The 27,643-nt window shown below is 34.5% G+C and overlaps 1 protein-coding gene across 1 annotated transcript; it reads right to left on the bottom strand.

Annotated features, from left to right (window-relative positions):
• Positions 1-2,839: 2,839 nt before the first annotated feature.
• On the bottom strand, positions 2,840-22,427 carry LOC135155919 (uncharacterized). Its single transcript, XM_064106415.1, has 7 exons — positions 22,241-22,427; positions 15,371-15,490; positions 13,710-13,774; positions 13,003-13,115; positions 6,794-8,468; positions 4,887-6,325; positions 2,840-3,002 (listed from the first exon to the last, which is right to left on the bottom strand). The coding sequence occupies exons 2-5, from the start codon at positions 15,460-15,462 to the stop codon at positions 8,376-8,378; spliced, it is 363 nt and encodes a 120-aa protein (XP_063962485.1). The 5' UTR covers positions 15,463-15,490; positions 22,241-22,427; the 3' UTR covers positions 2,840-3,002; positions 4,887-6,325; positions 6,794-8,375.
• Positions 22,428-27,643: the final 5,216 nt, after the last annotated feature.

Genomic DNA, 27,643 nt, shown 5'->3' with positions numbered 1-27,643 from the left:
AACTTGTTCAAGAAATGGTATTCATGAGATTATTTTCTTGATCCAAACTTGATCAAATTCTTTGAACTCACTTTTTTTACTTGCCCTTTGTCTGGCATATCAATGGGGGACACATGAACTAGTATGAGAAATTAATAATAATAAAACATTACTCTTGCCTAAAAGACAAAAGCGTAATCATCATGTGATTATACTTTAATTCCAATGAAAATATGTCCCGAGTTAAAAAGGTTTTACGACCTCATGTCAAAATGGGCCACACACAAGTTTCTGTTCTGTTGGAGGCCTTGTAACCTTTCATCTATGCATATATTTAAAAGAGAGGGAAGAGAGAATTAAAAAATCATCAAAACTTGAGCAATTATGAAAGTCTAATAAACAACTTAAGTCCAAAATGCTTTCGTTCAAGCTTCAATGAAATAAATTCAAAGGTCAAAAAGGGAAAAAGCCAATATACTCGCCATAATTGTTTTGATTTAGGAAATACAACTTTGAATGATTATAAACCTATATCAGTCTGAAACAAGTGTGAAATTATAGTGCACTTGGGGGCCATTTCATAAAGCTGTTCATAAGTTAAGACCGACTTCAAGTACGACTGGTGATCCTTTCTCCTGGTAAATGGTATACACCAAAATGTTCATTGGCAATGGTTTAGCGCGAAAGAAAGGTTCATTAGTCGTTCTTAAAGTCACTCTTGACTTACAAAAAGCTTTATGAAACACCCACCAGGCCATATGACATGAATCCCTTTCTTCCAAGTGTAGCAATAGCATGCATGGATTTAGTATTTTTCACTCCTCATTTTCCTTTTCTTGTACTACATGTATTTCTCTGTTTTACATCTTTCCCTCAATTTTGTTTTTCTTTCCTTCTCTTTCCATCATAAATTTCTCCTTTTGATATGTTATCCTGGGCCTGTAAATCACTGAGTTCATGGTGGGGCCGATGTCCATTATTGATTGCCCTGATTATTGTGTATGATCAAACATAAAAATAATCCCAGATGGTCATTCATTAAGCTTTTACGAGTTAAGAAAGAAAATAAGAAATAAAGCTTTTTTTTCCTGTCTCATTTTTATATGACACTATTGATTTTGGCATGCATTTTTTAAATCGTAATTGAATAAATGTTGCCATTAAAACAGGTAAATCCAGCCACATGCAAGGGAAATAATACTAAGTCTAGCTGGTGCTCAGGTAATGAAATAAGAGCAATTGGTTTTACTTGATCGATGCACAGATTAAATATGATGTCCACTATCGTTCTTAGAATTTCAGTTTTTAATCCAAATTTTATGTTGAAATGCCTCTCCCTTTTCTGCTGTTGATTTTCAACAACCATCCTGACAACAAGGCTTGTCATACATGTACAAAAGGGGAAGTAACATTTTTATCACAATCTAAATGCAATTTGATTTTTTTTCTGACCTTTCTTGCACAGCAAAAATCCTAAGAAATTGCAAGAAAAGATCAAACTTGCACACCTGGAGATTGTCCTCAAGCCAATGTGGTTTTACACGCAAGGGGATTCATACACATGCATCAGACCTTGGCAAGAAATATAGCAATTCTTCACATTCCCATACTCCATTGAGGAACTGTGAATGGGATATATCTTAAAGGACAAGTCCACCCTAACAAAAATTTGATTTGAATAAAAAGAGAAAAATCCAACAAGCATAAAACTGAAAATTTCATCAAAATTGGATGTAAAATAAGAAAGTCATGACAATTAAAGTTTCGCCTAATTTCACAATACAGTTATATGCACATCCTGGCTGGTATGCAAATGAGGAGACTATGATGTCATCCATTCACTATTTCTTTTGTATTTTATTATATTAAATATTCTAATTTTCTCCTCATTGTCAAGTGATACAACGATTAATTCCTCCCTAAACATGTGGAACTATATGGTTCAGTCAAGTTGGTCCTTTTTGTCAAATCTATTAAAAAGGAAATATTGTATAATTCAAACAATAAAAAAACAAAAGAAATAGTGAGTGATGGAAGTCATCGACTGAGTCATCTAGTTGTGCATATCACTGTTTTGTGAAAAATAAGCGAAACTTAAAAATGCCATAACTTTGTTATTTTACATCCGATTTTGATAAAATTTTCAGCACTATGCTAGTTTGATTTTTCTCTATTTATTCAAGTCAGCATTTTCCTGGGGTGGACTTGACCTTTAACTTTTTTCTGTCCACACACAAACAAAATGAGAAAAACATCAGGTCATGATGCAAAAATCAAATTGCCTATTTTATTTGTTTCTCTGTGTGTGAATGCTACTAACAATCGGATATATGTTTCCTACTTTATTAACGTTTGATACCAGGTTCTACCAAAAAACAAAAAAAGACATTTCCTTGATTGTTTCCTGGAATTGATATGGATGCATGCCTGATTCTCAATTCTGATTGACTGCATTCTAAGACCCAAAGTTCATCCCTAAAACTAGTTTATTTGAATATACATGTAAATCAACAGACAGTGCTGTTGAGGGCACGCTTATGTTTTTTGGTCACACTTTTTTTATCAAATGTCCATAATGAAAATTCATTCACATCTGATTTTGAAGAAATCGTCAGTGTCATTCTCCTTTGATTACTTCTTGATGAGGTGGACTTGATCTTCAATATCCCAATAAATAAGAGGCCTGTTTATAAATTTTATACATTCTTTATACTTGAGCATACTAATTGTTCAAGAATGTACAGCTCACCATAACATTCACAAAGAAGGTCAACACATTAATGATCATTGAGAACATGTAAAAGTTTACTTTTACTTTGTTTTCAAATTCTGGGGTTTTTTTTTTGTTTTTTTTACTTTTCAAAAATATTTCCCATTCAACATGACTATTTCCATAACAAAAATACTGTTAAATAATATCAAGTATCAAAATATCATCAAGCTTTTTAACTTTGTGAATGGATCAATTTTTAAGGCTTTCAAGTGGCCGGAGGCTCTTTTGTCAACATTGGCACCTGAATTACCTATTTGATTGATTGATTGCATTGCATTTATTCTTTTTCATTCCAAAATTTAACAAAAGTTACAATGTATAGCAAAACACAAAAATATAATATACAGAAATGAAAAAAGGGAACCCACTGGAAAGCAAAGCTTGTTAATATAGTATGGGTTCCCTGCAATAAATAGTTAATTAAAGTATATCTTTGATCAATGAAATTCAAATCGTAAATTAAAAAGGTTTGTACAATGAAAAAGAATACTAGTGGGGTCAAGCTTTTTATGCCTACTATGTTACAATTACCAAAAAAATATTATATCATACCCCTGCTGTATAAAAAAAAACATGATTTCAGGAGTGTGTGAACAGACAATCACTTGGACAAGACAGGACGAATACTAAAAGCAAATCAAAGACAAAAACAAAAAAGGCACACAAACAGGACAGAACAGGACAAGACAGCAAAAAAAAAGGAAAGGAAACAGAACAAAACACACTACAAAACATAGACCAAACAGGAAAATAAGAAAAGCAATAGAACTAGACATTAAGGTGATAGGAAGAGAGAGAGAAAAAAAAAGAAATGTGAGAGGGAGGGGGAAAGAGAAGGAAGAAAATAAGAAGGGAAGAAGAACAAGAGGTGGTAGCTGCTTATACAGAAATGTTTGAGTTCTGGGGTTTATACCCAAGGATAAGAATTTTCTTTAACCCTCGAATGAAACTTAAATGTGTTGGTTTGTTACGTAATGATTCTATAAGGGAGTTCCAAAGTTAAAAGGATGGTTCTAGCTCTTGGTGGATAAAAGAGCCCGGCGGACCTAGTAGGATAATGATGAATATCGACATTTTTAGTAAACATGGAATAAAAAATATTTGGTAGTTCATTTCTATCTAAACTATACATGAGTTTTCCGAGATTGTATCGATACAAGTCACCAATCTTCAAAATATTATATTTATAGAAAAGTTTGTTAGTGTGTGAACCAAAATCTGCATGACAAATAATACGAATAGCCTTTTTCTGCAAAAGTAAAATTCTGTTCAGGAGGCAGTCAGCACAATTCCCCCATGCTGTTATACCGTAGTTTAAATGAGGCAGGATCAAAGTTGAATAAAAATTAAATAGTATATGAGTGGGAAAGAAAAATGTTACTTTGTTTATGATACCAATATTTCTCGAAATAATTTTACAAATGTGATCAACGTGTTCTTTCCAGGAAAGATTATTATCAATGGTTACCCCAAGAAATTTAGTACTGCCAACTCTTTGTAAATTAGTATTAGTATCCATTCAGATACATGTACTAGTTCGTGATTAATGGTGGCAAGCAAATGGCGTGGATCCTTATGGGAGAAAAAAATATTATTGGAGGTTTTACAAAAATCATTTATGTATATAAGAAAAAGTAGGGGGCCCATAATAGAGCCTTGCGGAACCCCAGAAGTAACAAGTTTTGTTTCGGAGTTAAAATTTTCGAAAGAGACAAATTGTTTTCTATTGTCTAGGTAGTTTCTGAACCACTCCAAGGCTATTCCCCTGACTCCATAGTAATTAAGTTTGTGTAACAAAATTTCATGATTAATGGTATCAAAAGCCTTGGAGAAGTCCAGGAACACCCCAACAGTATGTTGAAACTTGTCGATTCCGCTGGCAATCTTATCAACTATTGTTAATAATGCATGTGTAGTATTATGATTTTCACGAAAACCAAATTGCAAGGGATAAAATAAATCATGCAAATTAAAGAATTTTGCCGTACGAACAAATATCAATTTTTCAAGTACTTTAGACAAACAGGTCAGCAGTGATATGGGTCGATATTTACCCAACGCAGTACTGTCACCTTTTTTAAATACAGGTGTAACTCGAGCTAGTTTCAGCGATGAAGGAACAATCCCAGTAGACATATTTGGTGCAGAATGCATGATAAAACCCTGTTAATTTTTCTATTATTCTTAAAACATTAAAATATATAGATGTTTGTACATGGGCAATACCATATTACTTGGTGGTTTCAGACTGCCTCAAAGTTCGTCAGTTCCAGGTATTTTCTGATCGGGAAATTTACCCAATCAGAAAATACCAGGTAATATTGGCAATGTGAAAGCAAATTACGCATAATCTCCCCAAAAGAAAATACCCCCTTACTTGTCAAAATTACGAGAACTTTCGCGGGGATTTTTCCAAGGTCGCAGGTATTTTGGCAATGTGAAAGCAATTTACTGGAACTTTTCGCCCAGCGTGTATTTGGGCGCGGGCCAGTACCAGAACTCCTCTGCCTCAGCAGGAGGGTGGATGTGCACCTAGTGCACCCCCTTCTAGCCTACACCCTTGGATTGATGCTAGATCCTAAATATATCAAACATAGATGCATAGACTGCAACGGTTGTCTTGTGATCATTAGAAGAACTGCTCACTAAAGTGTCGCTGGGGCTAGCACATAGTGAGAAGTGAGTAATTGGTCAAGCAAGAAAAGTGGAAGGTGGCAACTTGACCTTTAAACTTTTGACCTCAAATTCAATAGAATTCCTGGGATCCATATACACCAAATTATAAGAGCCTAGGTTAAGTTAAACTTTAAGTTATCGCGTAAAAGGACTTCAGAAGGGTAAGATGAAAGCATGTCACTGTGACCTTAAGCTTTGACCTTTTGACCTCAAATCAATAAAATCAATAGGCTTTCTGGCATCCATGCTAGTATCATACACACCAAAATATGTGAGCCTAGGTTAAGTTAAACAAATTAGTTATCACATTTACAAGGACTTCAGAAGGGTAAGATGAAATTATGTCACTGTGACCTCCACCTTTGACCTTTTGACCTCAAATCAATAGGCTTCCTGGGATTCATGCTAGTATCATACACACCAAATTATATGAGCCTACATGTAGGTTAAGGTATTCATTATTTGAAGAATTGTAAATTCGTAATACCTATATCATGTAACAAAAAATATTTTTTTTGACTATTTTTACCATGTTCGCGAAATTGGAGCACCTTATGGCATGCGACCATATATGGGAATAAATAGAGAACTCAAATAAAAACTGAACACTTGCAAATTCATGAGGAAATATGGTCTATTTTATTTTGCTATACAGCAACTGGAGAATTGGGAGCCTCTTTTATACATTATATCCAAAACTTTACTTTATAGGTGTAATCACTGTCTCAGAAGAAACCAGGGAAAATACATTTTGTGTCTCGCCCACTTATGAAAATAACCAGAAATATCGTGATTTGCGAGGGCACGCAACAGAATTGTATCGAAACTTCATTGTGAAATGACTGGGATGGAATAACACTTGTCATAAGAGCCTTGCACGTAAACTTTAATGTTGACCTGAAAATGACCTTTGACCTTACCATGTGACCTCCGACTGCAGTATCACATGCAGGTCCCCCAAGTCCATCTACCATCCAAGTTTGATTGAAAAGTGACTTACGGTTGCAGAGTTAGGTGTCATATGATTCTTGCATGTAAACTTTAACGTTGACCTAAAATTGACCTTTGACCTTATCATGTGACCTCCGACTGCAGCATAACATGCAGGTCCCCCAAGTCCATCTACCATCCAATTTTGGTTGAAAAGCGACTTACGGTTGCAGAGTTAGGTGTCATAAGAGATTCTTGCATGTAAACTTGAACGTTGACCTGAAAATGACCTTTGACCTTATCATGTGACCTCCGACTGCAGCATAACATGCAGGTCCCCCAAGTCCATCTACCATCCAAGTTTGGTTGAAAAGTGACTTACGGTTGCGGAGTTAGGTGTCATAAGAGAGTTTGCATGTAAACTTTAACGTTGACCTGAAAATGACCTTTGACCTTACCATGTGACCTCTGACTGCAGCATCACATGCAGGTCCCCCAAGTCCATCTACCATCTAAGTTTGGTTGAAAATTGACTAAAAGTTGCGGAGCTAGGTGTCATAAGAGAGTTTTGCATGTAAACTTTAACGTTGACCTGAAAATGACCTTTGACCTTACCATGTGACCTCCGACTGCAGCATAACATGTAGGTCCCTCAAGTCCATCTACCATCCTAGTTTGGTTGAAAAGTGACTTAAGGTTGCGGAGTTAGGTGTCATAAGAGTCTCGCATGTAAACTTTAACGTTGACCTGCATGTAAACTTTGACGTTGACCTGAAAAAGACCTTTGACCTTACCATGTGACCTCCAACTGCAGCATAACATGCAGGTCCCCCAAGTCCATCTACCATCCAAGTTTGGTTGAAAAGCGACTTACAGTTGTGGAGTTATGTGTCATTAGGTTTGTGACGGACGGACGACAGACGACATTTGGATCCCTATATAAGTCTCTATAAGTGACAATAATAAGCAGTTCTTAGAGACGCAAAATAATACCATAGAAATAGTAAGTCTATTAGTGTAGAAGAATTATTGTTTTCTTTTGGGCTAATACATGTGCTTCTTAAAAGATATGTGTTTATCTGTTAAAAAGATTATGTGTTAACAATGGACAAGCAAAATTTCGGGGTGGCTCCATCCATTTTCATTTGCTCCAGACAATGGACAAAATGAGCGAACGATGAAATCACAGTGGACGGATGCTCGACGGATATAGAGCGTATGAAACACGTATGCAAAGAGTACACAACGGATACATAATGTTTCCCAATGAATGGCAAGATTCTTTTCCGTTTTACATTCTCTCTGCATCCGAAAGTGCAGTGGGACCAAGCCTTTACATGTTCAATTTCTTTTTGTGAACTATAAGAGCCTTGCAGCCTTGCAGATGCATGACTATGTGGTAAAGTGTAACACATTAAACCAGTTTATGTGTCAACAGTAAAAATGTGAACATTATTTAAGTTGCCTTTCCTTATAAATGCATAGCATACATTCTGATCACAAATAAAACTAATTGTAACAGAAGAATGGAATCATCTGCATTCAATATGAAGGCCAACTAGTTTCCCAAAATAAGCTAAGATTTTCTACTTGTAAAATACTTCCATGGATATTGTATGATACTTTATATAATTTATCTATTTATATCATTATAAACTCCAACTTTTCAGTCCAATATTAAGTTGTCTAGTGGTTACGACTCCCGTCTTTCACTAAGAGGGACATGGGTTCGAATCGCAGCCATGGCATGTTTTCCTTCAGCAAGAAATTTACTCAACCCAGGTGAGGTGAATGGCTACCCAATAGGATTTATTCCTTGACAATTTAGCGCAAATACGGTGGCTCAGCTATGGCCAGGGTAATAATATGATACCAAGTATCAAAGCGCAGTTGAGTATATATATGTACTGTGCTATATAAATGGATATATTATTATTATACCAATTTTGAAGCATTAATAAAAGAAATAATCTTTAAAATAAAAATCTGAAAGGATGCTTTTATTAGATCCTTTTTCTCAAAAGTTTAGTTGCATACTTACAGTGTCATCCCAAGACATCTCATCAACGCCCGTCTCAAACATGGTCTCATATTCAAAGTTTACTCTTTCCTGCATCACAAAAACAAGAGACAGATATTACAAAATTATTTTGTTCTTCTCATTTCATAACAAAATATTTGTACAACTACTCAGTGAGGGATTTTACGATGGCTTAAACCACGGAGGCTTTCTACCTCCATGCTCCATGCTTAAACTCATAAGTTAGCAACTCGCACTCTATTATAGTTTAACCATGGAGGTAGAAAGTATGGTAGGGTTTGATAGGAGAATGAAACCCAGAGAACAAGTCAACTTGTGATGGCAGAAAAAAAAAAGAAAATCAACACAAGTTTGAATATAATTGATTGTACAACAAGTTATGAGCATTTGAAAGTCAGGATCAGTAATTGATGGGATGCCAATCCTCCCATTGGCAATGTCAACTAGATCTGTGACTTTGCCCATGTACTCCCCTTTGGACAGTGAAAATATACCCCAAAATATCTGCTTTTTGTTAATTATGATGACGGGACCAAAAAAAAGGTAATTTATGATATATGTTCTGAAACCTGTATTACATGTCCTCTCATTAAAAATTACTTGATCTTATGATAAACCAAAGAAAAGATAAAATTTAAGGAAATATTGCCTAATTATGTAATGGAAAAGTGTGCATCTCTGACATCACAGATCTGGGTTCACATTGCCAAAGGGGCTTCATGAAGATGATTACGAATAAAACTCTTTGAATATTGATAAATTACATTTGTTCAATATGTAGATCTATTTGACTAACTAAAGAGTGTACCATGATGTGGGGGGGCAGGAAAACGGGAAAAAAAATCAAATTGATAATTGTATTCTGTAGATAAACAATTGAACTCAAAAATTGAAAAGAAGCCCATTACTTTCGTGAAAAATAGCACCTGTAACTTTGTTCATAAATACCTTTGAAACAGCTGCCTAATAAAATGATTCAGGGGAAAAGGGTTAATACATGTATGTAGGGAAAGCCCACATACACTCAACTTCCATAATTCATGTTTGGGAGTGTACTGATCACAGAGTATGGGAATTTGGTTTATCATCGGAATGTCCTTTGGAGCTAAACGAATAGAGATGTGAACAATGTGATGGGTCTGATATTGTGTTTTATGGAATTTTAAACTGCATTTAATAAGTGATACAGCCATTTCAATTATTGTAGTTTTGTGACTTTCTTAGTAATATACAGTGCGTATCAAAAAAAAGTTTACACTTAGAAAAAATCCTGTAAAATTATACATTTGTAATATCCTGAAGATTTTTCCACATTTTAACATTGGTACAGATCCATTTAAGCAAATGACGATATAACTGTCGAAAAATATTTCCGCTTGAGTGAGCACCACTTACTTTTGAAAAGTTAGTGAAAAATGATTTGCGCAGAACTTTGAAATAGTTATGTGAATAAAAATAGACCTTAATCATGAAGAACACGTAGAATTCAGCTAGTAAAATTGATTTGAAGATATCTTTTACCTTTTGTAACCTGTTTCCTTTCCCAAAACACTTCGAAGAGTGCAATTCGCCCTACCCCACTCCCCCACACACCGAGGCCATCGTGACGATATTTGCTTTACATTGAGCTGTGATATACATGAAATGGCTTAGGCTTGATTTTCATTTGGTAATCATTGTCAAGCTTGGAAAAGTGTGGAGAAACAAGTATTAAATGAAAAATGAAATGTTAATTCACTTTAATTAATAAAAACTTAGTGAAAAAATGCTGGAGATGTCTGATATAAACTTTTGTTCAGTTCAGTTATGTCCTCATATCCAGCTGGAACATAAAGGGTAAAGGTTGTACTTACTGAGTGTTGAAATTTCAATTTGGGTGGCAAAAATTGATACAAAAAGCTTGAATGTATCCGTTTTATTTCAATTGACTAAAAGTGCAAGGTAAATGTATGAGAAATGTATCGCAGGGTAAATAAATAAATGAACGAACGAATGAATTAATCAATTAATAAATGAATGAATACATACATACATACATACATACATACATAAATACATAAATAAATAATGTATCAATTAATTGATTAATCAGCACATGAAAAGCACAAACAAATAATTTAAATAAAACCAATAATTAATGTTTCAAATGTAAAAAAGTGTATAACACAAGACCAACAACAATCAAGATGATAATCAACATTTTCATTATGTACAATGAAGTAGCATTTGGCTATACACACATTGATAAATGAAAGGCATTTTCTATGAAAATACATAATATTCTTTGAATACTTCTATTGGCTAGGCTTGCTAGGCTTCCTGTGAAGCATATTCAAACAAGTAACATGATTCAGCACTTTTAGCATTACACTTTGCTCAAATATTTACATTAATGTTAACATTATCAACTCAAACACGTTCACCTTTTAGATAACCGTAGTGTTTCTTTTCGAGTCCTTTTTTTTTCTTTCTTATTTGTTTGCAAGGGGGGGTCCACAGACTGAGCACTATGATAGTCAGCACAAACGAGAAATTTATGATAGATGTAGAGTGTAGAGAAAAAGAAATTTGCTTGGCAACAAGCAATAGACTTAGGGATTAGGGATGGTCCACACTGAAGATACTGTATTCATATCTCAATAAATAGAGTACAATCCACAGAGCAAAATAAATGCTGACAATTTGTTCAAAATCGGATAACAAATAACAAAGTTATACAATTTTAAAGAATTACAATATTTCGGTGAAACAGTTCAAGGCATGTCTTCACGAATATTCAATGAGAAAACTTACATGTATGATGTCATATCCCCACTTGTTCTTCTGTATTTTATTCCATGAAATTACATGTAGGTTTATTCAAAATGTTTCTACCAACAATTGGATTGACAACAGATTCCATGTAAGTGCAGAAGTTATTTATTGCTGCAACTTATTTCATTATAATGGAGACACATCTTTTATGTATGAAAAATGAAACAATTATGATTTCTAACAGAGAAAAGGGAAAGTGGGGATGGAACAGCCCACCTCATGAATATTCATGATGACGTGCATATAAACTGTTTTCAAGAAATATTGCTAAATTTTAAATCTCAATTTAACATCATTACTTGTTATCCCATTTTGATGAAATTTTCAGCATTTTGCTCTGATAATTTTACTCTATTTATTCAGATATAAATATCTTCAGCCTCGAGTATCACTTTAATACAATACTTGAGAATTGGATGGTAATGAAAAACCGGTGACACATTAATTGCTCCTGTGGCAATTGCTGTGGCTTAATTTTGTCTAAGATGTAGGGTTAGGGTTGTAATTGGGTTTTATGTTAGATTTAGGATTAGGTTTATAGAGTATAGTGTTAAATCCAGTGTTGAAGTTGGTCATTCCATTAGTATATGTGTTGAATTTACAGCAGAGCAATTGTCACCAGAGTAAATGTCATGGGACCAAAAAAATGGCAGAATTACAGTATACATATAAATGTGGAAACCAGAGGATAGAAATGACATTCTCTCTGGGCACAAACATTTTTCATATAAACCACATTATATAAATTGCATCAAACTGATTGGGGATATTGATGAAGTAATTTAATCCACACATTAGTCTGGTTCTATAAAATATTACATCATTAGAAATAAAATTGTTGATAATGAGGGAGGAGAAGTAGATACAAATTTTAACTCATTGGAATCAATGCTCACGTGTGATATTAATGATATGAGCAAATTGCAAGTTAGATCAAAGCCGCAATTTCTCAAATTAAAGTACGGTAAACAATTTGTGAATTCTCATGAAATCCAGCTTCTTAAAATTCTAAAACTTGAAATAAATTTGTTTATTTTAATTCATTTGGCACCAGTAAGAAAGTGAGATAATTATCAGGAGTAATATAGCAAGACAGTGCACTAGGCAACCAGCACAGAATATGGAAAAAGGTCACTCCTATCATAGAGCTCCATGCTCCTATTCAACAAAGTAAGAGTTGCATAATATTTGCCTAGAGGGTTTACTCAGAGGCTTGTATTGCAGACAAGACTCTATCAATAAATGGAGTTACTATGGATGGCAAAATCTTCAAACAAGGTATCATCATAATGATAATCAAACCTTGCTCTGGGGGATGTAGACAGAGCTGCCTGTCTTTATCGTACATGGGGATTTGGTAAATACAGGACCGCCTTTTCTGTTATGATATACAGGCATAACGAAGCTTGCAATAGATTGTCAAATGTAGAAGCAATCAAGATGACCCAGCACCAGCTAACACTGACAACCGTAAAAAAAAAAACCTGCCAATCTTTAACAAAGTTGACAAGTATGTAATAACAATCTGTTTTAACATACGAGACTATAACATTTGCTCATGATTCAAATAAATCAGATATATTGACAGAGTACTTCAAACTTTGTGAATCATACAAAAATAAAGGCACAAGTTAAAACCTGCTGTGTCATGCAAGTTAGGCTACAGAACACAATCCACAAAGACCCATCCATCTCTCTTATGCTACTTTTTGCAATTGTGTTAAGAAAAAAGTAAGTCCTAATACACCTCGCCACCTCCCCTTCCCCAAAGAGATTTAGCACTTCATACCTCAATAAGTCCAGCTAACATAAGCTTGTTGATGTACACTGTGGCAGTATGGGCAAAGTAGAAGATGAGTGGAAGGCGAAGTCTATCTGGTGCTCTGTAGAAAGCATCTTTTGCTAATGAGTAGAAGAGAGATAATTAATTAAATGCTAGAATAGATAGTAGCATTATCATAAAATATAAAAACCATTACTTGTATTTGTATGTTATATTGATTTGTATTTGTTTTATGGGAATAAATGATAAATAAATAAATAAATGAATAAATATATAAATGAATAAATGAATGAATGAATAAATGAATAAATGAATAAATAAACAAATAAATAAATAAATAAATAAATAAATATACAAATAAATAAATAAATAAATAAATAATAGATGAATCAATCAATCAATTAATTCATTGAATTAGTAGTATAATGTAAATACCCCTGCATAATAAAATCTTTAAAAAAGATCACTATTACAAGGCACAAATGATATAATACATGTAGGAATAAAACAAACTATACTGTTCACCAAAAATTTATCATTTGGAAGAAGGAATAAATTATGGTTCTTTACATCAGCAGTAAATCTTTCAGCTGACCAATTAAAGTGCTTAAAATGTTTTTGGTGTTAGACAAAACATTTTTTCTGAAGTAATTTTCGGTTATTCTTCTCATTATATTGTTATAGAAAAAAAGTCTACAAAATATAATACTTACTTCTCAAAGCAGCAAAGATGCTCTCATTCAAACTGTAACTATTCTCAAAATAAGCTAAGATATCCCTGTAATGACACATAAAATAATGAAGATAAATTAAAAACATATATGTAATATCTTTGCCAAAACATAAAGACTGCCCAAGGGATACAAGAAAAGTATTTCTTTATTCATGAGCAGATTTAAAGATTAGTACCAGCTTTGGTCACCTGTAAATTTGACTAAAATACAGGTTCATGTAATTCATGTGACAATGGGAAATATGATTAAATGAACCCCCTACCCCCCCCCCCCCTGGATTTCAGCATCATTTACTGTATCATTAAGTATTAGAATCATTTTGGGGTAAGTAATACTGATTACTTCCTCATTCTGGCTAGTGCCAAGTTGAGGTGGGTATCGTTATTCAGAAGCAAAATTCATATCACACTTCATGTATTACACTAGTCTGTAAACACAGCCTTAAATATTTGACACTTTAACCAATAATAGGTCTAGAGTAAAGTCTAAAGACTATGTATGCCTAAGGGCTCTGTCTGTATTCAATTAATAGCCAGCCATAATACACAGTGAATCTAGGCTTACTACTTCAGACTCTGCATTATGCACTGTGCAAATTGCAAAAACAAAGGGTCTGTGCCTGCAGACTACTATTAATACATTTCAATGAGAAGGGCAAGGTCTGTGTCATATTTCATATATCAACATTACATCACTGCTAGATATAGGAGGTGATGCAAGAAAATATCTACAATCAATAGTAAATTTCTATTTCTGGAACGTTGTGGCCCAGTGGATTAGTCTTCTGACTTTGAAACAGGGGGCCGTGGGTTCGAATCCCAGCCATGGCGTAACTTCCTTCAGCAAGAAATGTATCCACATCGTGCTGCACTCAACCCAGGTGACGTGAATGGGTACCCGTCAGGATTAATTCCTTGAATGCATGAGCGCTGAAAGGCAGCTCGAGCTAAAGCCGGGGTAATAATATAATAATAACATCGCGCCTCGGAATAGAATATTTCTTGATAGATGGCGCTATATAAATGCCTATATTCTAGGAGTAGCAAATCAGTTTACAGTACTCGTTGCAAGAAACAGATCAACAATCAATGGCAAATCTACAATTAATATCTAGTAGTGAACATGTATGAGTGCATTATTGGGAACAGGAAATAAATTTGCCATTGCATGACTACAATTTTCTTGCAATGCCCCAATAGAGGTGAAAACTGCAGCTTACTGCATGAAAATCTGAAGTCAAAATACTGAGGAGAGGATGACTCATCATCACCCTTAATATGTTTCTCCAATATGATCTCCATCATGATCCCCCACACAGCATACTACAAAAAATGTGTAGTATGTACCTGCATATACCACATAATGTGCACACATACATGTATTTATGTCATAGACCCAAGTCATCTACAATGCCCAGAAATTGGAAAGATGTTGTCGGGTACAATGTGACAGTATATTATTCATACGCATTTGAACGGTGAAAAACAGACCTTAAATAATTCATGTTCATTTGTATGAGTGAATAAGCCTATATAGAGCACCTAGACTTATACTACCATTTTCTAGATGTCCAATATCACATTGATTTTCATTCATAAACAGTGTTTAAATTTGATAACATTTGAATAGGACTCTCTTACTCTTTGGTGCAATTGGAGAGGTCACAAGGCCGCATTGATTTCCAGGTGTAAGGACCAGAGAGGATATCTTCAAGCCTTAGTTCAGTTGCCATGGTTACTTGCTATATACACAGAATGTGTCTGGAATGAAAAAATAAAGAGAGAAAAATAAGAGAGAATGACTCATCTACAATGATGGTGCAAAAATCATCACATCCTCTGCCCAACCCTACATCATACACAATAGCTAGAAGGCATTATAAATCAACTGTGGAGGCAGCGTACATGTAGCTCAGTCGGTTAGAGCGCATGTTTCAGATAAGATCGTAGATCTCAACGTGAGGGGTTCGAGTCCTGCTCATGCCTATCATACGCGTCTAACAAAAAATCTGATGCTATATATAGCGTTGTGTGTAAGCGTGCCTCACCACTATTCAGTCCAGGTGTGAATGCAGTTTGAAAACACTCCGTCCATCGGAAAAAACGCAAACGTTGGTCCCGTGGATAGGAGAGACACAAGTCACAACCTATGCACGTTAAAACCAATACACTATTCGTCAAAGAGTAGGGTGTTCACCCGGTGTATTGCACTTGCCGGTCCCCAGTACTACAATACTGCAAGAATCTTCAGGATTGAAGGAGGCAGTCAGTGTAGATTGAAACCTATAGTAACTAGCTTGAAACCTAGTAACCTAATTAACTGACTTTCTTGGCACCTGGTGACTTCTGAATGCCATTATTCCAAAAGATTTATGTGCAAGGACTAGTTGAGAAAACAGGTTTTAGAAGACATAAGCAAAGGACTGATTCCATATTAAATGTATAAACAATAAAATTTGAAATGGAATTTTCACGTTTGACTAAGTCCAGTTTTAGTTTCTTTTATAATAATAAGAAGATAAATCACCATATTGAATAAATTCTGGGAAAATATGAATCAACAATCCAAACTGACTATTGCAACTTATTTCAATAATGAATATAAAAACATTCTAGCTGCTGAAATCAAACTGAATGAATGATTAGCTTCAATACTTCACCATATTGTATAAGTTTAAAAGAGAAATAGATCACGAGTAAAAACGAATGACTATTAAAAAACTTACATCACACAGTCATTACAATTTTCAATTGCTTTGTTTACTGTTATTTCAGCAGAGCGAGGATTAGTGTACGAGGTGTATAAAAACAACTTTCATTCATTTAAATAGCACAGGATATAGATTACAAATTTTAGTACAAAAACATAATTTTCTATGAATATCATTTTTGGAAATGGCTAGCATTCATGATAAAAGATCGCAAAGCATTTTCAATTTCAAACATTACGATTTCATTTCATTACGATATATATAGAGCTCATACAGATGAATTGTTTCGTCATAAACGTATCCTTAAAGTCAATGACCTGTACCGCTTGCAACTATTCCAATTCATGTATCAGCTAGATAGAAATAGTGTACCTAATGTCCTACAAAAGAAATTTATGAGAAACAATACTTTACATTCATATAATACGAGACATTCAAATGACTATCACTTACCCAAAAGTAGAACAGTATTTTCTAGCAAAACTATATTTTTCACAGGACCAAAACTCTGGATTTCTCTGGACAGAGTAATAAAAGAGGCAGCTAATCTAAACCGATTTAAATTACTCGTCAAAAAATTTATTCTGAATTCTTATTGATTCAATCAAATATTTTGTGAACCTCATACTTACCCACGGTAGTATTGATTATTTTAAAGTCAATATTTAATTTTGTAAATAGTGTAAATACATTTGTGTTACAGTGTTTATATATAATTTTATAGAATTTTGCTGATTATTTTACTCTACTTATATCATATTACCCTTGGATAAAATTTTGATAGGGGGTCTACATTTTACAAGCTTTGCTTTTTAGTAGGCCCCTCCACTTTTTTCATTTCATTGCTACGTTTCAATCCTGTGTGTTATGCTTTTTTTTCAGTGTTAAAAGGATTTATTATAAATGTACTTTGATGATTGTGGAATATGAATATATCAATAAATACAAAAATAAATAAATATGGAATTTTGAAACAATTTGATGATGTACGACTAACACAGGTCTGTGTAGTGTGTATGCAGACCATTCTTGTAAACAGACAGGATGATCAATTATTAATTCATTGATGTGTCCTCTTCAAGGGAAAGTTTATAGTTCATGTTTTGAGAGGAAAACTAAATTTAAAAAAAAACCCAGGCCTACAGATTCCAATGGTAGGGCCAGGCTAGTCTACTGTGCAAACCCTTCACGAGAGTTAAGGGTCTGAATTGCAGCCTACTCATGCCTTGTGTACTGAAGGCCCTCTCGCTCAGTTGTGCTAGTCTTTGCTTGGAGACACATTTGTTGATCAAAGTTTCAATCAGGGTCTGTGCCTGCAGACTATAGGGTCAGTCGGTGGTGCAAGTGACAGGCACTCTCTCAATATTCAAATTTGCTTTGCTGCACCCCCTCCATTTCAAAATCCTGGACCCGTCACTGAATTCCACCCTATCTCAACTTGCTCGTAGAAATACAAATCAATGTTCGTACAGAGGTGTTAGTTGTTCTACTTTCTCTCAATATATGATCGGGAGGTGTTAGCCTGTATAACATTCAACAATGCATGTGAAATGGAGCAGACAGTCACACAATGCAGGTGAACAATGAACTCGGATGTTTAAAAAGCGCATGGCTGGATGCATATAATGGCGATTTTATATTTCAGTAATTGCCTCAGATGAATGGTGCATAAAGGCTGTTCTCTTTTCCAATGCAATGCCAAAACATGTTACTGTTAGTACAGAAAATAGACAGACGCCTTTTCTCAAGTCAATTTTTAAAAAATGGGAAAATCAATTAATTACATATCAAGTGAAGATTTCAGAAGGCTCATTTCATTGAATTTACAGGAAAGAAAATAAAAAGATATATCATCATTGTACCATGGGGTTTTCCCCATTAAACTGAATATTCAATGGGTTGATTACTTGATTTTAATGACCATTGTTGAAAAGTTTCCGTCAGTCAACCTTGGATTTATACTGGCATGAATAAGGAAAAATACATCATTCTTTGCACAACAAATTAATATGTATTTCAACAAAAACATTATTTATTATTCAATATGTGAATAAAGATTAAAGAAAAACACAGTGAGTACAATACCATTTTGCAATATACAGTGCGATTCAGCAAAAGCACAGTGGGTTAATATGATCATTCATTGTGTAATATGTACTTAAACAAAACCATAGCCTCAACACAAACCCCCAAAGAGTGTGCCATACAATGAAACAACAAACTGATAATTTTATCAAATCAAATGATTTAATGCCATTTTGAAATCTTTGCACTTTGTCTTATAACAACTCTTTACATTGTACATCCATGAAATTGAAGTTTAACGTTCAAAAAGTTAATCATACAAGTACAACATTCTATGGATTCAAGACAGAAATAACTAGTATTATCATTATACAGCCTCTTCAATGCAAAACAATTTCTATTTATAAAAACTGATTGTTTTATAGAGCTTCTTGTTTGTTATAAGATTGTTCATTCAGTAGGCAGACAGTGTCAACCTTTTGAAAAGGACAAACCATAAAAATAATCTTCATTTTGTTGGATAATTCACCTTGGAGAGACAATAGACTACTTAAAAAAATAATTAGTGAATGATGAAAAATGATTAGAATTCAAAATCAATTCTACCAAATTTAGTTTCGGAGATATCTTTAAAATATGATTCCCTCATGTAATCAAATTCAATGCACAATATTTCTTTACAATATTTTGCAATCATAAATGCTATGTCTATCACATTATTTTGTGATATCATCTTTGATCTTGACACTTCTAAATTTCAAAGAGTCAAATCAGAAACACCTACAAATACATCTTTTTGACACAGTCACCCAGTCATATTGAAACAGAGAGTCAGTGAGCAGTGGCAAAATTTGAAAAAAAGCAAATACATGTAGCTATATTTTTGTTTTGTAAAGACTCTTTACGTGTGACTAGGACAATAGATGTTACATAAGAGATGTATTTACACAGAGGATATTCTTAGTCTACTTTATATACAGTTCATATTCCATTCTGTTCCTGTTTTTCAAACTTCAGAATCTTTAGTAAGACTAATTACCAAAGATGAATTCAATTCTAGGATAAATTATCAACCAACCATGTCAAATGGTGTATCATGTATGTAAATATATGTCTACATGTACTTACATCATGCATTGATTATACCAGTGCCTAGAGTAGATCAGAAAATCCAGGTTATTGTCATTCAAAGTACCTTTATTGATTTGTTACATGAGATGTGTTCAGACTAGTCTGCAAGCACTAGATCGTATCTAGAGAGAGTGAAGACCAGGGCTCTGTAACACAAGGATTAGAGATCAATTGCTAAATGAACTGACCAATCAAGATCAATGTTACACGCGCATATGGCACAAAATACTGACTTGGAACCAATCAGATATTTCCTTTCATATTTGATATTCATCCCAAACCTTTGTGTTACGGGACCCAGGTCTGTCCAAACTCTGTGGTGTAGACCCAGCCACAGTCTCACTACTTCAGACTATATTCAGACAAACTCAATCACCAGAATACCTGTAAATTTAACTCTTAAAGATCATTATTTTCTAAGCATGGAGATGGCTCAATAAACTCTATTATTAAGTAATAAGTTACAGTACTGTAACTGGTTACTCATCTTGTCTCATTAATATTTTGGTGGCAGCGGTGGGATTGACCTTGCCTGCTCTGCATAATGAGTTTTATGATTATACGAGAGGTAGTCAGCGATTACTGTCATGATAGGTGTAACATTAGTGTACACAATGTCGTAACTAGTCCCATATTCACGGCTGTTGAGGATCTGTCCTCATGAATCCTCATCCCCAGGCCCGAGATACTTAAAGGACAAGTCCACCCCAACAAAAAATTTATTTGAATAAAAAGAGAAAAATCCAACAAACATAACACTGAAAATTTCATCAAAATCGGATGTAAAATAAGAAAGTTATGACATTTCAATGTTTTGCTTAATTTCATAAAACAGTTATATGCACATCCTGATCGGTATGCAAATGAGGAGACTGATGACGTCATCCACTCACTATTTCTTTTGTATTTTATTGTATGAAATATGAAATATTCTAATTTTCTCCTGATTGTCAAGTGAAACAACGATTTATTCCCCCCTGAACATGTGGAATAAGCATTGTTCAATACTATATCGTTAAGTCAAGTCGGTCCTTATTGTTAAATCTGTAAAAAATGAAATATTGTATTAATATTATTCAAACAATAAAAACAAAAGAAATAGTGAGTGAGGGACATCATCGACTGTCTCATTTGCATGTCACCGAGTTGTGCATATCAATGTTTTGTGAACAATAAACAAAACTTTAAAATGCCATAACTTTCTTATTTCACATCTGATTTTTGATTATGCTAGTTTGATTTTTCTCTATTTATTCAAATCAACATTTTTCTGGGGTGGACTTGACCTTTAATGTTTGATGTTAGACTTTCATGCTACATGTACTTATTCGGATTCAGTAATTAATTAATGTGAATTACTGTGTAACTGGAAATAGTGAGAATGGTGAATCACTCATGCCAGACTCAATTGTAATTATGAAGATGAATATGAATGTTATGATCACTTTTCAATTGTACTTATTAAGATTTTCAAAAATGAATATATATAGATTCTAGATCATAAGTTGTAAAAATTCATTGACTGATTTATAACCAAGTAAATACTCATTTTGTGCAGATAACCTTTGCAACAAGGCCATACAGGATTTCGTTTGGAAAGACTTCCTTATGTCCCCTCCACTAATTAAAAAAAATACTTCTCCAAAACCCCTTTCTTTCGTCCTCTTTTTCTTCTTTTTTTCTCCTTACTTCCGGTTGGAACTTGGGTTCGAACCTCTCGCTACAGAACGAGGTATCTCCAGTCTGTCGCCTTACTCACTGAGCTAGCAGGAATTGTTGAAATCCATGCATGGATTTTCTAGTCTACTCTCCAAGAGTATTGGGTATTTTTTTTTTTTTTACTTAATAAACCGATGCCATTGGGAATTACACACACTCATCATTTTGAAGGAATAAAGCCATATTTTGGTATATATCCAACTTTTCCTTCTTAAATCTCTTAGATATATGTTAGATAATTCTTGATAAACCTTCTCCATATTTTTTTTTATTTTAGTGGAGGGGACGTATGGAAGCCTTTCGTTTGGCCAAAACATGTTCAAGTTAATACGGACATAACAGAGGTAATGAACTGAGTGGAGCAACAGTCAGAAATTTTGCTTGTTTAGAATACATTACAAAGGTTGGTCAAGTCAAGAATGTAAATGGCATAAAATTAATAATTTTATGACTAAAAAAAATCAGTTCTTGAGAACTGAAAGTGAAGGGTGTTTTTGTTAGTACACGGGCAGTCACTAAACCTGCTAATGCGAGGTGTACAAGGCATTGGGACATATTTAATTAGTATATATTAGTAATACCCTAGTCCCTACCCTACCCCTCATTGATCATGCCCCTCCCCCTCCTCCCTGATGCCAGTGCAATTAACAGGTGTCAAAGCTAAGGGTCTAAACCAAAGTGAAATTGTAATTTTACATTTTTAACAGCATTGTCTTATAATCAAGTTAGTGGCAATTACAACCACACGAATATTGTTTGGTAAGTGTAACCACTGCATAGTCATGACACTGACAATACTTAGATATGTTCTGTAGTCGTAACGTAAGACGTCGATAAAGACACAAACTGGGAAGGGGAAACTAATTTACCGTGTTAACGCATCACCTATTACTATTAACGAAGTAAGCTGAGCAATAACACATACCAAATGAAAGACAACAGGAAGAACTGTAGCAGGGCTGGAAGGAATCTTGATTATTAAAACATGAAGAAAAGACCAAATCCATGTAAATAATACGTTAACTCCTCTATCCGTTTCCCCCACAACCACTGAGAAACTGCCAGCGCCACCAATGCAGTGCATATACGTGTGCATGCAGCTCACTCCAATCCACCGGCCCAGCTGTACCGCTGCACGTGCGCTTAATCCTGGTCGACCAATCAGAGGCGTGGAATTTCCCCAAGCCTTCCCACCACCCTTGACGATCCCCTAACAACAATGATTAAGGGTTTTTTGCTTTGTTTTGGGGGCAAAGTGCTTCACTGACTGTTCCTAATCAATTTTGAATCCACTTTATTTGTTCACACATACATTGAACGTTCATATGTCTATGTCATCAATAATAGCCAAAACATTTCAGGTTGGCCTATTTAATTAGGTAAAAGCCGGGTAAAAGTGGTAATACGAACTGCATAGATCAAGGAGATCCTCTATCACCTTTATTTAACTCCTTGGTCAAATCATGGAGCTGTTAATAGCTCTATGGTCAAATCATGGGGTAGGTCCTAAACGCCGGCCTAAACGTGTTGCAGGATGAAACAGGGAATGGGAAGCTCAAATAAAATCTTAACCTAAAATCAAATGTATTTATTTTCTTGAAAGTAATTCTCATATTACTATAACTTAGTTGGCCGAAAATCTAAATGATACCAGACCACTGTCTGAAAGATGAATGAAGATAAGAAGAAAGGTAACTTCGTCTGGTCTTGATTATTGATACCACGCAAACCACGCATCAAACTGGTGCCTGTTTGGCCACGCCCATCGATTGATGTGCTGCGCTCTGTTTTTTCCTGTGACGAGTTCATGGAGCTAGTACACCTCCTGGTCCAGGCTTTCTGGATCGCGCCCTCAACCGGCTTAAGATGTATAGTCAGATAATAAAGAATAACAATAGCAAAGTTATTGAATTTCAAAGTTTAGCAATATATTGTGACTTACCGGTATATGCACGCTGTCATGAATATTCATAAATTTGGCTGATGATACATCCCCACTTTCCCTTTCTTAATGTATTACATTAAATCCTAATTGTTCAATTTGTTTTCATACATGAGTGGATAATATTTCCCTTCTAATGAAATAAGTTGCTGCTGCAATGAATATTTAATGCACTAATTCAGTTGTCAATTCATTTTTTTATTTCTTGTAGGAAAGTTTTTTAATAAACCTGATTTCATACAATGAAATACAAAATAACAAGTGGGGATATGACATTATCAGTTTGCTCATTGTATATTCATAAAGGCATGCCTAGAACTGCTACACCGGAATAATGCAAATCTTTCATGCCATAACTTTTTTTTAATTCCTTTTCCGATTTTGATCAAATTCAGTGTTTTGTTTGTCTGATTTTTCTTAATCCGTTCAAATCATATTATCTTCAGCCTGGAGTACCAAAGAAAATGTTGATTTGAATAAAGTGGGGAAAATCAAACTAATATAATGCTGAAAATTTAATCAAAATCGAATGTAAAATAAGAAAGTTAGGATATTTTAAGTTTCGCTCATTTTTCACAAAACAGTGATAGGCACAACTTATTTACATTCAAATGAGACAGTCGATGATGTCCCTTACTCACTACTTCTTTTGTTTTTTATTGTTTGAATTATACAATATTTCTTTTTTTTTATAAAGAATTGACAACAAAGACGAACCTAACTAAACCATTAAACAATGCTAATTCCACATGTTCAGGGAGGATTATTTTGTTGTTTCACTCGACAATGAGGTGAAGATTAGAATACTACACATTTCATAAAATAAAATACAAAATAAATAGTGAATGGATGACGTCATCGGTCTTCTCATTTGCATACCGACCAGGATGTGCGTATAACTATTTGGTGAAATTAAGTGAATCGGAAACTTTAGATTTTTCTCATTTTATTCAAATCAACTTTCGGACTTGCCCTTTAAGTGGTTAGGTCTTAGAGCTTATTTTATACTTTTCTTTATCTATGTTATTTGTCTATTTGAGTCATGATTATTTTCACACAGTAAAAATAAGAGTAAACAAAATAATTGATGAGGTATTGTAAATTTTACAATTTACAAAATGGATAGAACCTAGTTTGATATAAATCATACATTTATTTTGTGCAGAGTTGAAAATTTAAGTATATGCATAGAAAATTGAATAATAAAAATGAGAAATTGAACGTTGCTGTTTGAGTTTCCAACATTTTCCAAATTAATCCAAACAATCTTTATTAGTGATTATTAGTGATATGTATTTTGCTTGGATAGTATCCATTAGGGTAAGCTCTTCTTTTTTTTGGGGGGGGGGTAGTATTAATGATTTACATTTCTGTATTTTCTGATTTGTATGTTGAAAATTCATAAAGAAATGAACTAAAGAAATCAGTGTGCAATAAACCTACTCATGTTAGTTTCAGTGTGTTGAAGAAAATTCTTATCTATAAATATAAACCGCAGATCCCAAACGTCTCTCCCTGAGCGGTTACCCGGCCTCATTTCTCTCTTTCTTATTATATCTTCCCCTCTTCTCTCACCTTTAGATTCGTAACTGGTTCCAGTTAGAAAAGTCATTTCCAGTTGGAAGACATTTCCAGTTACTCAACTGGTTCCAGTTAGGATTTCCAGTTGTCCAACTGGTTCCAATTGGTTTCATTACATTTCAGTTAAGACCAAGTGAAACCAGTTGAATCCAGTTGGAAATCCAACTGGTTTCAATTGTATTTTGGTCCTGGGTTATTAGTTCTGATATTTCCCTCAGCCCAATGGTCCCCCTTAAAGCACCAGACCTTCGTGTAACATGTAGAATGGATATGAAAAAGTGTAAAAGTATACTGCAGCATTACAAAATTGTAATATGAATGATGCTATTGGCCATTTTGGCAATGTAATCAAATCTATTTATATCTGATTGGTGCTTAGATAAAGAACAATTCCATTCAGCTGATGTTAATATTGTGTTTCAATAATTATGATGATAGTTTTTTTTCTAAACGTTGGACCCAACTCAAAACAGATCTTTGTGATTCAAATTCTGAATATTGTTATACAGTATATACAAATGAAAATTGATATCCCTTGTGAAAACTATCAAAACAACCACAAAAAGGAGAGAATGGCCCTTCATACAATTCACTTTCATTCTTAATTAAAATGATTTAAAATAGATCCAGACTGGATGTGAATTACCTGCAAAACATTGGATTTATAATTGAAATTTTTTCTGTAAGATTTGATTTTAAGTTGTTAAGGCTTGAAGATATTCATAATTCAAAATCTAAGAGTTCGACGGGCTACTACTCACACCCGATGTAGAATTACTTTAAATCAATGATATTTTTAGAGTGTATTTTGTTTCGTAAAGTTACAAAATATGTTCCGACGTTATGTATTCTACCTGTGAAACAGCATTTTCATCTCAATCTTGTGAATAGAAATTCACTATCATTTCTAACCAAAGAGTAGGTCGCATTTCATGTATATACACGTGTAACATCAATCATACTAAAAAGCAGCTATCGCATGTAGAGATCAAGTTTGTCTCAAAGCACTAAGTCATAAAGGGCGATTCCATGCGGGGCGTACGGGACATTTAGACTACAATTTCTAGTCTCTTGGCCAAAGCGTGCAGAAATGAAAATTGTTCTGTGGCAATTACAAAGTACAAGCGGGTATTCTTGTTGAAAAATGACAATCAACCAAAATCAGTTGTTTATGGTGAACAAGGGATGAAATTGCTATTTGTCGTACAGGCCGGGCGCAGATATGTCCCGTATGACACGCAAAATTTTAATTCTAGATTAACCATAAGTAATATATATTTTGGAAATAAAGCTCCTTATTTGTACTCAAGATTACCATTGCTTGTTTATTTCTGCTCGATCGAGGCAGATGCATTTTGACGCAATTGGTCCTATGCCAACATAAATTTGTCAACGATTGTTTGAAAACAATGGAAATGTGACACTTTCACATGGTTTTTATATAGTAAACTTCGTGTGTCTGGATACATTTTGCCACCAAGTGACGTGGGGTTGCGATAACTTGTTACATCGTATAGTGAAACTATCGTATAGTGAAACTGTTATGCGTGGTAGAATGACTGGAGGCACTTTTTTGTGATTGCTGGGGAATAAGATGCAGCAAGTGGTTTGCCTAGCTCCCATCAGCCGAGGATGATGGGAGGCAGTGGCAATTTGCATCTTTCCGGTGATGCTAATGCCCTCAAACATATTTACCACACATTCCACCCATATGCCATTTGGTGTCCAATGTGATCTTCCAAAGTGACTGGATAATTGGTAGTCGGTGGACCGTGATAACCTGGCATAGCAGAACTATTTGCCCAAACGATAAACGATGATATCATTGGTGGCAGAAAACCTGCCCAATTATTGTACCCAATCTCCCATAATTTCACGAGTTTTAACCCTCGTCACCATCACAACTACCTTGACAGATAGTATACCAATCTGACACGCTCGCATGGCTCAGATGTTCAGCTGCAAGCATCCCCCTCATGCCCAACCTCTCACCATTATACGATCTTGAGCTGTCATAGCCACAACAAATATAAAACCAAGTGAACAGACTGGTGGTATTTCAATCTGCCACGCTTGCGTACCTATCAGATTTTAACTCAGCTAGCGACCAGCAAGCTCCCAATACTCCCTAACAGTTATCCTAGAAAATAGCAAAACTCACCATTACATTACTATCTTCCATGTGGCAAAAAAGGGTTCAAACTTTTACAATTTTTCCCACGCTTGATCACTTTTACGTGATTTGGAATTTCTTAATATGTTGCACCACTACAATAGTGAAATACATCTGCAATATTCTATTAGCTTAACAAGACGTATTTCTTACTGTACTTTTGCATGATATCCAATGCATCCATTTTAAGTTTGGCTGGGTGGGATGAATTATAGAATTGCTGCCCCTGAACGGAAATAGTGGCACTGTGGCGGGTGTATCCCAGCAATTGCTAAATTGTAACTTTGGTCGCTGTCATGTGACTATGTCTGTAATTTATCAGAGTCCGGCAAAGCTTCTCCCAAAATATTCATGATCGGTTTATATTGCGATATTATTTTGGAAAGAAAGCTAAAGGAAAACTTGACACTGACTTTTGTCTATCATGCCATGATCTTTATACAGTAAACTTTGTGTTTGAATACATTTTCCCACCGAAACTGACTTCACACTGGTTTTCAAATTTATCCCGATGCTGTCGCGGGACGGTGATACCATTATAAACCTCCGTATAAACCCGCTATAAATATATATTCACAATATAAAAGTAAACCGGCCCAGTCCCTGGATAAATTTCATGTATCCTTCACACA

Source organism: Lytechinus pictus, chromosome 11, assembly GCF_037042905.1.
Source record: "Lytechinus pictus isolate F3 Inbred chromosome 11, Lp3.0, whole genome shotgun sequence".
Taxonomy (NCBI): Eukaryota; Metazoa; Echinodermata; class Echinoidea; order Temnopleuroida; family Toxopneustidae; genus Lytechinus; species Lytechinus pictus.
The sequence above is the reverse complement of the archived record's forward strand: the minus strand, read 5'-3'. Positions and strand labels throughout refer to the sequence as shown.

What these genes read in the sequence shown, in the direction of transcription:
- LOC135155919 (XM_064106415.1), bottom strand. Translation starts at nt 15,462, where the DNA reads ATGGCAACTGAACTAAGGCTTGAAGATATCCTCTCTGGTCCTTACACC. An exon ending in CATCTTTGCTGCTTTGAGAA is followed by an intron (nt 13,116 to 13,709) that starts GTAAGTATTATA and finishes TCTACTCATTAG; the next exon opens with CAAAAGATGCTTTCTACAGA. An exon ending in TGTTAGCTGGACTTATTGAG is followed by an intron (nt 8,469 to 13,002) that starts GTATGAAGTGCT and finishes TTTGTGATGCAG; the next exon opens with GAAAGAGTAAACTTTGAATA.